The sequence below is a fragment of the Nannobrachium achirus genome (genome assembly GCF_963921795.1).
Source record: "Nannobrachium achirus genome assembly, chromosome: 7".
Taxonomy (NCBI): Eukaryota; Metazoa; Chordata; class Actinopteri; order Myctophiformes; family Myctophidae; genus Nannobrachium; species Nannobrachium achirus.
The window spans coordinates 21,193,786-21,208,142 of NC_137816.1; the positions used below are offsets into that span (position 1 = coordinate 21,193,786).

The window sequence follows — 14,357 nt, forward strand, 5'->3', positions numbered from 1 at the left end:
CAACAATATGCCCAATAAGCCATCGCCTGTCTGTCTGTCTGTCTGTCTGTCTGTCTGTCTGTCTGTCTGCCTGTCTGCCTGTCTGTCTGTCTGTCTGTCTGTCTGTCTGTCTGTTTGTCTGTCCCCTGCTCTCCTGTTTGAAGTACGGGGCCATAGAGTCACTTACCGTACAGGTTCAGGGTTTCTTTCTCTTTCTGGAGTTTTACACTTGTGACGTCCTGTAAGTCCTGGCCGGATGCCAAGAATGTGAGCAGGTTCATGTGCACGTTGGGCTAATCGACACAGATATAGATAAACGGATTGTATACTCCTCTTTTTACTCCCTAGATTATAATAAAGTGATCCATGAGTGGCCTAAAGCATTTTTTTTTTACGATCGAGACAGGCCGAGACAGAGATGAAGCAGGGACTTGCACTAGATAAGCTTCATAGACTGCACTATCATCCGTGTTGTGTAATTCTTCTTTTTACACAATATCTTTTCTATTAACATGGATTCATTACATTATATTACACAAAGATTTGGTGGCCCCCCTTGTAGTAACTCTGAGGACCCCCTAGGGGTCCCAAACCCATCGGGATGCGTTGTGAGCTTGTAGATTTTCAAATAGACAAGGTATAAAATAGGCTAAAGTGGTTTATTGCGACTGATGGTCGCAGTTTAGTATGTGAAATGGCACATGCTGACTCTGTCTGTCTGTCAGTCTATCTGTCTGTCTGTCTGTCTGTCTGTCTGTCTGTCTGGACGGACGGTCGTGTACCCTTTTTTACGGTCCTTGGGTTTACCGCTCAGACATCACACTTTGACATCACCGTGATGTCATGGGAACCACTCTAACAGAATGTCCCTTTTATGCCCAATATGGAGATCCCTGATGTCATCAATATCAAGCCCATTCCTAACAGGACTTCATATGGGAATGCCCATATATGGAGGAAGACAGCCCATATCTGTGTGGCTGGTCCAGACAGGGATCTCCAAGTATGGGCATAAAAGGGATTGTATGTACAGTATGATGATTTCAGATTAGACGTCATAAGATTTTCACATAATGAATAACTGAGTAAGCATGTTTGGGGTCTCACGGCTTATCTCCATATATACAGTACATGGATCTCCATATATGGGTACTATGAGTCTCCATATATCATCACTGGCCAGATGGCCAAGACATGGCGCGACCTCTCCCTTTAGGGCGAGGTTGCTTGTCGCCCTGAGGCTTCTTACTAGTATATATGTATTATGTTTTATAATATTATAAATTATAATTTATATCTGCATAGTAACTAGTACGTTTTCAAATAAATGCTGTGGAGTAAAAGTACAATATTTGGATCCGAGATGTAGTGGTGTAGAAGTAAAAGTACTGGAAATTGGAAATACTCAAGTAAATTACAAATGCCTCAAAATTGTACTTAATAAGTACATTACTTAAGTAAATGTACTGTTACCACTGGTACATGGGCACTTGTCCCTTGAGAGTCTTGAAAAGCAGGCCCATTACAACAGAGAAGGATAACACGTGCGTGGATCAGCTTCTCAGAATCTCCCCCGCAGTTTTTTTAACTCACTTTTTGCCTCAGAAAAATGCATGTTATTGAAAGATGCCAGAGATATAAATTACAGCTCTGACCAACCAGCGGTTTGCAGAGAAGCGCCGCGGCACTTCTGCCTCTTTCCCCCAATGACAGATTGTTATTTATGTGACATATTGTTATTTATATCGTTCTGGTGGAAAGTAATACTGTGTAAGTACATTTACTCAAGTACTGTACTTTAGAGCAATTTTGAGGTATTTATTTTTACTTTACTGGAGTATTTCCATTTTATTTGACAAGTTACTTTATTTTAACTTTAGTTTAACCAGTTAATCCATATTTTACACTTAAGCTATTCGGGGGGAAAAATAGACAATCTAAAAGATCTAGGCTACAAGCTCTGCAGATCTACAAGCTCACAACGCATTGTGATGCAACACGTTGTGAGCTTGCAGATCTGCAAGATATATATTTTTTAAATAAGTTTCACAAAACATGTCTTTTACTGATGTACTTCTTCAAGTGTTCTTTGATGCCAATACTTTAGTAGCCTACTGTTACTCAAAAATGTTGATAACATTTGTCTTGTACCCGAGTATTTTGATATTATGGTATTGCTATGGTATTGCTTTTAATTATAGATAATAAATCTGAGCACTTCTTCCATCACTTATGTGACATATTGTTATTTATGGCATATTGTTATTTATATGCCACGGAGGGGAAGAAACAACCCAAAAACAAACCCCAAGCAGAAACCCAAACCCGTGTTGGGTCACGTCTCTCCCATCTCTTAAATTGCAGTTTAGCTCTTGCTGCCACTTTGGTCTGCCCCGGTCCTGGAAACAGAATGAAAGCCTTCTCTTCTGGTCTTGGTCTCTGCAGGGCGGTACTGGACTCAACCATCTGCCCATCACTCCATCTCTCTCCCTCTCTGTCCTTAAGCCTGTGGTCGTCAGACCACTCATTTGGTGTAATCTTCCCCCTTGGCCGCCATGCCAAGACAGAAGCTATTTTAGTGAGCAAAACCGTAGGCTTTCATCAGTGGTGAAACGTGATGTCGTAGATACCAGAGGACTGGAAGGAAGGCGGGCGGGCATGGAGACGTGACGCGGAGCGAGTGGGAAGAAATGGAACCAGTTTGATATTCTGCTTTGTCTCCATAACGTTTGCAACGCACTCTTTCGCACCTTAAAGGAGTGCATGGTTCACCCCCAAAATGTCATTGTTTTCCTTCTATTACTCATCCCATTGGGACTTGAGTTCAATAATATTTTTAGTTTTTTGTCGCATTCCTAAGCCTATAATTTCATTATAATAAATGTACCGCCATTGATTTCGGATGGAGAACCAAATGCATTTGGGTCTCTATCCGGAATCAATGGGCCTCTTAACACATCGACTGCCCACCAGGTGGTGCCAGTCATCCCCTCTGAGCAGAGCCCTGCAACGGGTGGGGTACCCGTGGGTACCCGACGGGTACCCGTGTTTGACGGGCGGGTACGGGCGGAATATATTCAACTATAAATTTGCGGGTACGGGGACGGGCGGTGCGCGACTAAACACGGGCGGGTGACGGGCGGATGACATTTTACTGTGAAAACCAGACAACTGTTTCTGCCTAAAACAACGTCACAAGAGCGCACACATGCAGTGAGCAGCAGGACGACAGAACCACGGCATGCATACAGCACTGTTTCCACCTAAACGTCAAGTCACACACATGGAGCGGCGGCAGCCGGCTGGAGCTCACACACTCACAGTGAGGACACCGACACACAACTGAATAAAGTGGCCGCGAGTGATCTGCTTGCCTAGCGCGCGATGTAGTTGAAAGGTGCATGATTGTATAATATCCATGTGATTCCACGACTATTAGGAGTTCCTTTATTATCGTCACATCATGGGTCCGGTTTGGTTTAGATTACCTCGGGCTGTTTATCATGAGAGAACCAAGACAGACAGACAGCGAGTGGCGTTCCCTTCAGCTGTGAAAAGCTGGATATGTGCTTCGCCGTATGCCGGTGCGTGTCGAGCATAGCAGACATGCAAGCTCACAAAGCTGCAAGTTCCGACATGTTGTGAGCTTGTAGCTCTGATATTTTCAATGCGCGACACTGTCGTATGACAAATACAACTGCACAAAGCAGCGGAGGCAGAAAGCAGCAGCAGCAACAAGCTGTCGCGACAGTGTCAGATCATGATACAATTTTAAATTAGTATGATTGGTTTTAAAGGTTGTTCTACTTTATCCAAATAATAATAGACCTATTAATAATAGGCTTAATAACAGCATTTTCCGACGGCGTGCAGTAGGATTCGCAGGGGGATCAACTATGGAGTGAAAATGGAGTGCGATGCCATTGAAAGAACGCACGCACGGCTGTAGGCTATTTACTTTAATGCATGTAATCACGGGTAGCGGGGCGGGCGACGGGTCCATTTTTTGACGGGCGGGGCGGGTCTGGTTTTGATTTTTTAATAATGACGGGTAGCGGGCGGTCCACGGATCTGATTAATGACGGGACGGGCGGGCGCGGGTTGTCAAAATTGGACCCGTGCAGGGCTCTGCCTCTGAGTGCCCCCATAGCACTTCCATAGAAGAATACGAGACCCTGTTGTGTCAATGCATGCGTGATGACGTCACTTGGTCACATGAGCGCAGACAGGATGTTATTGTGTAACTTACTGTATGGGCTAGTGTTGATCATAGCTGTTCACTGCTGATAAAAATTTGGACATTTTGCCGCACGCGGCCACAGTTTTAGCCATAAAACAAACATCGGAGATAAAGGGCTTTAAAGATGGGGAAATGCATTGGAGTAGGCCTATACGGAGAAAAACGGCCGCGCGATGCTCTCAGCGTCGACTCGAAGCGACTATCGGCTAATGGGCTACATCCAGGCGTAGCCCCGACCTAACGGTGAGATATAAAGTTATACTGTAATTACAGTAAACGCGTCCAACGCGTCGTGGGCCTTCAGCGACATCAAAGAAATTGTCGCGTAGACACCTCGTGGGCACCCGCTGTGTTAAGCATCTCCTCGAATTATTGGCTTAGGACAAAAACAAAAAAATAGTCTCCATGGAATGAGTAGCAGAAGGAAAAAAAGTCATTTTGGGGTGAAGTACTCCTTTAATGTCTAAATCTCATGTGCATACCCGCTGCTTTGTGGACCTACTGAAGTGCTTCCACCTTTTGTGGCTGACCTTATGCACTTCATGTCTAACCTCATGTACCAGTGTGTGTGTGTGTGTGTGTGTGTGTGTGTGTGTGTGTGTGTGTGTGTGTGTGTGTGTGTGTGTGTGTGTGTGTGTGTGTGTGTGTGTGTGTGTGTGTGTGTGTGTGTGTGTGTGTGTGTGTGTGTGTGTGTGTTTATCCTCAACATGTTTCTCAGTTTTTCTTTCCTTTCTTCTTGCTTTCCCTGCCCCCATCCCCTCCACCTGTAAACCTGTGATGTGACAGTAAAGATGGTTGTGATTGTGAGGATAGGGGAGGTGAGCATGGAGAGGGAGAACACAGGAACATGAAAGGATGATGAAAAGAAATGAGATCAGAGGAGATGAGGAGGAAAGGAACAGACGTGGAAAGTATGAGGAGAAGAGAGATAAACTAGGCATTTAAACCACAACGTCTCTATTCTGGTCGTGTCTTATAGATCGGCTATAGATGGTAGATGGATCGGAGATTTGGTGAGTGAAAAAAAGGAGGGGACCCTGGAGGATCCGGGTCAACAATGTACAGTATATACAGTAGTAGGGTTTATGTGGTTAAGAGAGGACAGGATGGTATGTCGAGAAGAGAGGAAAGGAAAGGAAACAAGTCGTTAAGAGAGGAGAGGAGAGGAGAGGAGAGGAGAGGAGAGGAGAGGAGAGGAGAGGAGAGGAGAGGAGTGATGGATGCTGGGTCCAGTCATCTGTCAGTAGCACGTCTGCTAGAGAGAGTTGTAAACAATATGGTTTCTGTGTTTACACTCAGAGGAATATTAGTGCTACTGGTCTGGGATATTAGAGGACTGTGTGTGTGTGTGTGTGTGTGTGTGTGTGTGTGTGTGTGTGTGCGTGCGTGCGTGCGTGCGTGCGTGCGTGCGTGCGTGCGTGCGTGCGTGCGTGCGTGCGTGCGTGCGTGCGTGCGTGCGTGCGTGCGTGCGTGCATGCGTGCATGCGTGTGTGTGTGTTCACCTATTATTTCTACTGTGTGCAGACTGTGCACACATGCATGTGTGCGGTTATACTACTGTACGCAGTAAATATTTAATCATTTCCATCACTGCAACATAAATTGAAATATTACATAATATCTTTGCTGTCGGGTGGAAACCTTAATGTCCAAAAACCTGTTAGTTTTCAGGAAATGGAAAAAGAACATTGGATACAGTGTAGTTATAATGTAGTCACAAGCTCCTGTTAATACTTGTATTTTCATTTTCAAACATTTTCAAAATAAAAATACTTGGTTTGTATGAAACAGTCAAAGTCTAAAATATGCCATTAATTTATATATATAAAAAAGAAAAATATTAAAAAGAAATACAGAGATACACAGTTTCTGCCTGACAGTGGCAATACAGTATGTATTATACCCCTCTGAATTCTAATTCACAAACAAGCTATTTCACATCATTCATATATCAGTGGTTCAGCTTACAAATCCTCTCCAACCCTCCGTGTACAGCTGGGTTCCAGGGGACTGGGCGTCCTGCTCCCGCTCCTGTGGAGGAGGCCAGCAGACCCGGCCGCTGCGCTGCCTGAGGAGGGTGACCTACCAGAGGGAAGAGGTGGCGGCCCACTCCATGTGTCCCCCCGTCTCCCCGGCCCAGGTGCAGCCGTGCCACACGCAGGCCTGCCCGCCCCAGTGGAACACAGGATCCTGGTCACAGGTGGGTTCAGCGGCGTCAGTTCAGCAAAAGCTAAGGTATGGCAACATGACTGGTGTCTTGCATGCGCACGAAGGCGCGCGTGCACGACACCAGTCATGTTGCCATACCTTAGCAACAGGCATGATGAATTCATTTTAAGAAGTACATTTTATTTTTTCCCCCTGTAGCCAAAGAATGGCAGCTGCCATACTTTGCCAAACCCAATTGAAGCCTCTGGGTGGGTTCCATCTTTTTCACCACTTAAACCCCTATATGGTTGACCAGAGTCCCTCAGGGCTTTATGCTAGTGTATTTTCTGTTTTCGCTCTACATTCAATATTTTTCGCTGAAAATAGCCGACCTACGTTTTCTGCAAAATAATTATATATATATAATAATCCCCCTGAACACGGATACTGAGGTTAATACACAGATACTGGTTGCTGGTTAATTTCATAGTCGGAAAGCGTCCATCTGACCATTCGGTCTCTAACTTGGCTTGTGTGTCTCATATGGAGTATATAACAAGGTATGACCTAGCATGTGCGTGCGTGCAGTCCGAATGCACACACACACACACACACACACACACACACACACACACACACACACACACACACACACACACACACAGAGAGAGAGAGAGAGAGAGAGTCCCACCCCATGACACCCTGTCTCTCTCACAGTGCTCCAAGAGCTGCGGCCGTGGCCTGAGGAAACGCAGTGTGTTCTGCGGCAGCAGCGCCCCCGGTGCTGAGACGGTGGTGGTGCCAGACAGCATGTGCAGACAGAACCACAGGCCCAAGGCCCAGGAGACCTGCGTCGTTCGCCGATGCCCCAAGAACGACAAGCTGCAGTGGTTCCCTTCAGCCTGGGGAGAGGTATGCATTTAGACCAGGGTGTCTCGAACTGGCTGCTCTGTGGCACCCTGTGGCAGTGGTTCCCATACTGGGGGTCGGGATCCCCAGGTCAGGGGCGTCACAAGGGGTAGGAAAGTGGGACTGAGTTACTGGGGCCCAAGGTGGAGGGGCCCTAATAACTTTATCTATTGAAAAATAGCAGATATACAAGCTCACAGCACGGCACCGAGTGCCGTGCTGCGAGCTTGTAGATCTGCTATTTTTGAAAAGTTGTGAAAATGTGTGAAAATCTTTGAATATATGTATTTTTTAAGCAAACATTTCTAACTCAAATTTTGCTTCTGGGGGGTACCTGGAACTAAATATTTTGAGATCGGGGTACGTGGCCAAATACATATGACATAGGTTTCTTGCACACATTTTCACATTCTTTCAAAAATAGCAGATCTACAAGCTCGCAGCGCGGCACTCGGTGCCGCGCTGTGAGCTTGTATATCTGCTATTTTTCAATAGTTAACATTCATGGGGGGCCCACAGTGAATCCTTGTACCCAGGGCCCAGAATTTGGTGTGACGCCCCTGCCCAGGTTCCCACATGACTGGGGGGTCCCAGTTCAAATGTGATTATTTTGGGGGGGGTCGTGGCCTCAAGAGTTTGGAAACCCTTGCCGTAGGGTGCCGTGACGCAAGACAAGGGGTGCCGCAGGATATTTTGATAATATTCATTAATTCATCGATATCACTTCAGTTTAACCATGAATAGACCCCCTATACTTAATCAAGTTGCGCTGTACTTGGTGCGTTCTTTTTCAATCTACAGTCTACACTAAATCTCTATGCCAAAAATGTCCGATCTGTAGCTATTTTTGGTGAATGTTCCCCACAGAATAGGGATTCTGGGGTTTAACTGGTTACTTGTCAAGTATGAAGTTATTTTCGATCTGCCCTCATGGAAACTTCTCTCAAATGTTCCTTGTGACATATTGTATATGGGAAAGCTGGGGGAAATATTTACAAATGTATGTACCATAATATGTTGTATTATGATAAATGTAAGGTTTAAGGCTATAAAGTAACAATGTTATTCAGGGTTGCTGTGGATAAAAGAGTAATTTATAGGGGTGCCCTGAGCCAAAAATGGTGAGAGAACCATTGATTTAGACAGATGCTAGGTTCACTGATTAACTAGTATCCTTATAGTTTGATAATATATCTCCCCCATGCAAAAACAAGCCCTTTGCTGCTCTCTGGTGGACGTAATGTAAAACATTCCAATATAGTAAATCCTGTTTATCTCAGTTTTTCGGAGGATACAGAATCTTCCTCGCACGCATGCACGCACGCACGCACGCACGCACGCACGCACGCACACACGCATATTTTCTAATATGTCAACTCTTGTCCCAGTGCTCCAGGTCATGTGGCTCTGGCATACAGAGGAGAGAACTCCACTGTGGGGAAAAAGACTCGCAGCAGCATGGGTATGTACAAAACAAATTACATGTTTTATTCCAAACATTCTAAAATAATAGCAAAATAGCAAAAGCAGCATGTTGTATGATGAAGTATATCTATAATGTGTAGGCTATGTGTGTAAATTTGATCCCAGTAATTCTGAGTTGAACATTCTTGTCCCAGGTGGGTGGAGTTCCCTGTGCGACGGTGCAGGAACCTGGCCAAGCCGTCGGTGGAGCTGCAGCAGTCCTGCAGCAGAGAGCCCTGTCCTGCTGCCCCCCGGCCCCCCGCTGCCCCCCGGCCCCCAGCCGGCCCGGGCAGAACCACCTCCAGTGCTGTGGTCCTGGGCTGGTACTCCTCACCCTGGCAGCAGGTATAACTCACAACATGAATTTTCATCAGATTAATGCCCTAGTTTGACATACAAGACTGTTGCGCAGAAGATGTGAGAATAGGCGATCTGTAAGCTTGTTGCAAGCATATCTATGCATTTTCAGAGCTTCCAATACACAGTTAGGCTGTCAGACTGTCTTGAGAGACTAGGTCAGCATAGCAGAGACCTGGGAGAGAAGGGAGCAGCGAGAATCAAATGTTTGGCGAGCTCAGAGAATGTGTGTCTCCTGGCTGCTGCACCTTTCGACAAGCCTGAAGACTTTCACATTATAGAATGTTAGGTTAGCCAGGAGATTGGCCTGTAATAAACTGTGTTTTGGCACTCGCAGTTGCTCGGAATTCCTCTCGCACATCAACTAAAACTGTTCCTCGTGTGATTGCTTGATTTTGACATGGATGAATTGCGTTTGACAACCTTATGGTTTTGTTTATCAGGACCTCCCTGTCTGGAAGCTTCAGGTCTGGGCAAAGTACAGTATCTTCTCCAGTTGTAAAAGGAATATGCTATGCTAGCCTACTACTCAAACACAGTACAGCAGTGGTTCTTAACCAAATTTAACTTCATACCCAAAATAGGGACACCCGTCTGAGAGTAGTTAATCGCATCCTGGTTCAACGCGCATAGAGGTTTGGATAAAATATCAGACATAAACGGGGCTATGGGGGCATGGTTTCTCATAAGCACACCTCCCTCTTGCTCATCCACAGTGCTCAGTGTCGTGTGGTGGAGGCGTCCAGACCAGGACCATCCAGTGTCTCCGCCAGGGGCGTCCGGCAGCAGGCTGCTTGGCCCACCAGAGGCCCCTCACCTCCAGGGCATGCAACACCCATTTCTGCCCCGCTCCAGCCCCAGCTCACATTCCTGCCCCGGGCCGAGGACAGGCACCTCGGCCCGGACAAACGCATGCACAGGCCCCAGCTGGACCTGCAGGCAAAGGTAAAAAAACAACCACATATCGTCGTTGTCGGGTGAAAACCCTGTATGTTCAAAACCGTTCGTTTTGTGTTTATCATTTTAAAAATGATCTGAAATAGTGAAAATAGCAGATCTACAAGCACACAACGCCTCGCATCGTGAGGCGTTGTGTGCTTGTAGATCTGCTGTTTTCACTACCTTTGTGCAACGGCCTTGTATGATGAAGCAGGGCTTTGCTTTGCGAAAAAAAAACATACAAATTTGAAACTTGGAGATACGAGGTTTCTGCCCGACAGTGACGATATACAGGTTTGCTTTTTTCCATCTGTGTTCCCACTGAATGTGCCCATACAAAACACCAGAAAAAAATACTAAAATAATTTTGTTTATGTTCCATATGACATTGTTTATTGTTCATTCATATTCCCATTAGATCCCTATTGGTTACAGTGCATTTTATTACCAGCCATTTGTTCATAAAGTCCATGTTCTTAGGATAACATTTATGATTATCTTTCTCTCCCCGTACCCCTTCCTGACACCTTTTGCCTAATTGATGCTAGTGACTGACCTAGATATGACGACTAGTGCATCATACAGACAAATGGTCAATTATGTCATTTGTTCTCATGTTTTTCTTTTTACCTAGGCTTATTACCAGTTACCACAATGTACATTTTTTAATTTAGGTTACAGGTTTAGGTTATTTAAATAGATGCTCTTGTAGGTTCATTGTTTACCTGGTATCCTATAGTTTCAGATTATTAGTTTTGATATTATTGTTTAGAATGATGCTAGGTTCTTGGTTTACCTGTGATCCTAGTTTCCTCTACACCGTCTCTCTGCATTTGATGTATGTGATTACCTTGCATATTGTAAGTGACTCTGGATAAGAGCGTAATGTAATGTGTTCCCTTCTTCCTGTGCGACCCTTCAGATGAGCAGCAGTGTGTGGACCAGTTCAGTTGGTGCCACCTGGTGCCTCAACATGGCGTGTGCAACCACAAGTTCTACGGACAGCAGTGCTGCAAGTCCTGCTCTGCCAAAAGACTGTGAGGGCCGGGCTGCTCTCCGGACCTCTGCTCTACCCCCACAGCACCTCTAGAGGACGCCATTTTGATGCATGACAGAACTCTGTTCAGAAAGTCTTGTTTTTTCGTCCTGGAGTTGCTCGACAGAGGATTCAAGGAGATGCATGAGACAGTAGAGTGGTCCAAGGGATGACCTATTTCCATAGACTGTAAAAAAATATATGGACAAAGGGAGACATCACCCACTAGTTTCTACAGACCCAATTTGAAGGCACAATTTCAGAAAATTCAAATCCACCATCTGGGAATTTCCACATCCGAAAAGCAACAGGAAAGAATGCTATTGGGTGGAAGGGCAGCGAGCAAGGGTGGGTGTTCAATCACAAGACTCGAAACCATACCCTGCTTTATCATCAATTAAAACATTTATGGGACCCTAATTTACAAAAATGCATATCATGCCGTTGGAAGAAAACTTGAAATCATGAAGTCTTTATGAAATGGTTTACCAAGTTAATAAAACCAAGTATACATTTGTGTCAAGTCACCATTGACTCATAATGGAATATATTCCTTTGCAGCCGGTGTAGGGGAATAAGTGACGCCACAAGTTCTAGGCCATTAATGAGAACTGCAGTGTTTTCATGACTTCCGTATTACAGTAGCTTCATTTCCAAGAGAGAATGCTTGTAGTCGGAAGCAAGAATTTAGCTACCTGTAGTAATTTTTGCATTGGATTATTGCCAAAAAATAAGCCCTGTGGCAAATGAAAGTTCATGACACACGTTTTCTTCTGCAAGATCTTCATTGTTATTCACAAATGAAAAACCATGTTATGATTATAATTGTTTTTAAGCTTACATTCTATCACCAGAAGTTAAAAGGTAACTTTACGCTATGAAAGAATTAGGCCATGGCAATGTAGTGTCTTGAACATCACCACCACAAATGCTTGTGTTTGGTGTGATGACACATAAAATCTTTCAAAATGTGAGGTATTTACTAATGTATTTTATGTCATAGAACAAATGGTTAAAATCCCATAAGCCTGTGTTAGCACAAACTTTATTTCAGTCATTTTAACGAAAAAGCCATGCAAAATACTCAGACTTAGAGAAAGAGAACTAGGTAGAAGTGCTAAATACTAACTCGTTTTGGGACTACAAACTTCACCACTCTATGAACTCTTGCTGCGGGCTTCTTAAAAAAAATGGCAACGTGGGTCTGATCTGATCTCCTTTGCCAAAGCAGTTGCTTGATTCGCCGGCCACATCGTTACAAGAACAGAATGGTAACGAGAGTTACGTGTAAATAGACATTTGTAATTTTGGGTCAATTGTTGTTTTTTCTTTTTCTTTGACAACCTCAGAATCGACAAGCCATCCCAAGAGAACAATAATGGACAAACTCTTTTTTTTTTGTTTTTAATTTTTAAATCTGGCTTATGTTGTATATTTAAAGGAACCTGTTTTTTAGTTTTAAGTTATTATGGTGGGTAATACTATTTTACATTTGTTTCTGGTGTACAGTAGATCTGTGATGTTATTTTCATATTTTGATATGATGGGTCTTCAACAGGGGGTCCTCAGAGTTGCTACAGGGGGGCCACCAAATCTTTGTGATAGGATCCTCTTTTTTTTTTACATTAACCACTTGAACCCGATGCCCACGTTATTAGCCCAATGAATGGGCATCGCCACATATCATTCCATTCATACTGTATGGCCCAGTAGGACTGGCTACCCAACCAGTAAGGTTTAGTTGGGTCCTATCAGCCTTTTGTTTGATGATTCAATGTTGACACATGCTGCTGTCACGTGACCAAAAAAACCTGGCAGACATAATTTTATTTCGTTTTTCTCCAAAAGCTATATTGAGAACATTTTAAGAACTTTCTGGCACAAAATGCATTTTGTGAACAAAGAAATGGCCATTGTATCTGTATGTATGGACATTTTATGTACAGTAAATTCGTAAGTTATGCACTTTCTCTCAGCTGTTTATAGTTGTAATGTTGCTATCGAACCCTAAGCATCCCTATATTCTGACTTCTGAGAGGAACATTAGCCGAAAATAGCGGCTCTTCAAGCTCACAGCGCATAGCAGCACGATCAGTTACCGGTATTTTTGGCAAAGAGGTAGTGTAGAAGAGGTAGAACCAATGGTCAAGTTTACATATCGAGGGTTTAAGTGGTTAAATGTCTGAAAATACACATCAACATGAATCCAACATATTAATAATAGAAAAGATAATGTGTAAACAAACACACCACATTCATCACACAACACTGATGATAGTGCTGTCAAACAAGTCTATGTAGCTATCTATGAAAGGTTTAATTTACAACAATTATTTTACAATACTAATATGGGCATCCCTGCTTCATCTTTCTCAGCTAAGGGATCCATGACCGGAAAAAAAGACTGTCTGTACAAATAGGACTGTGCCAGACGTTACGAGATTGTCAAACATGTCGCCGTATCAGCGGTCCACTATTATGCACTTTCCCTACATGCATTGCTCCTGCTTGTTACTGTACATTCACCGGTGCTGTGTCTTCCTGTACATTCCATTTGTTTTACAAATTGTGACAACATGACATATGTTTATCTGTACATTGTTAGTGGTCTTGTTTTTATTGTTTCATATCTATCTATCTATCTATCGCTCTCGCCTCTCTCTCTCTCTCTCCATCTCTCTCTCTCTGTCTCTCTCTCTTTTTCTCTCTTTTTGGAACAAAATGCCTCAAATCATGAATGCAATGTTCGATTGCTGTGAAAGGCCGAAGAGGAAATGTCACCCTTAACTTATTCCCAACTCTGTTTATCTCTCATATGGAACCAACATCAATACAGCATGGAATTTACGCTTTGTCAACCTTCTGATTGGTCCCTGACTGACCAACCAGCAGGCTCTTTCTGCCTTATCCCGCCCTGGTTACGACTTTTTTATGTTGAATTAGCTAAAACATCATTTTTGGAGAAATAACAAAAAAACATGCCCAGTCACTATACTGCACCTGAGAGGATCCTTTTTACTGAAACCAAGTTTAAAATGAGAATTGAATACACAGAATAACAATACGAAGCAACTGAATTTCAATGGTAGTGGATCGAGAGAAAGGACTTTTGTCCCACCAAGACACAGCAACCAATAGGTGCGAAGAGGGGCGGGACTTGACAAAGGGTGTAAAATTGGGCTGGCAAGACATGTTCTTGTAGTCACATATCTCTCCACCAATTCCTGGTCCATTTCTGCAGTCCAACGTTGCTGCCATGTTTTTCGACTCGTCCCAATGTTTAGG

General features: G+C 44.0%; 1 protein-coding gene across 2 annotated transcripts in view; it reads left to right on the plus strand.

Moving 5' to 3' along the window:
* adamts18 (ADAM metallopeptidase with thrombospondin type 1 motif, 18) overlaps positions 1 to 13,637 on the plus strand; it is a 78,121-nt gene extending 64,484 nt beyond the window's left edge. For both annotated transcript variants that reach the window (XM_080730670.1, XM_080730671.1), the window contains exons 16-21: positions 6,215 to 6,419; positions 7,085 to 7,279; positions 8,665 to 8,738; positions 8,896 to 9,085; positions 9,814 to 10,042; positions 10,959 to 13,637. In XM_080730670.1, coding sequence (XP_080586796.1) covers positions 6,215 to 6,419; positions 7,085 to 7,279; positions 8,665 to 8,738; positions 8,896 to 9,085; positions 9,814 to 10,042; positions 10,959 to 11,077 — 1,012 coding nt within the window. In that variant the 3' untranslated portion in view covers positions 11,078 to 13,637. The remainder of the gene's footprint in view (positions 1 to 6,214; positions 6,420 to 7,084; positions 7,280 to 8,664; positions 8,739 to 8,895; positions 9,086 to 9,813; positions 10,043 to 10,958) is intronic.
* Positions 13,638 to 14,357: the final 720 nt, after the last annotated feature.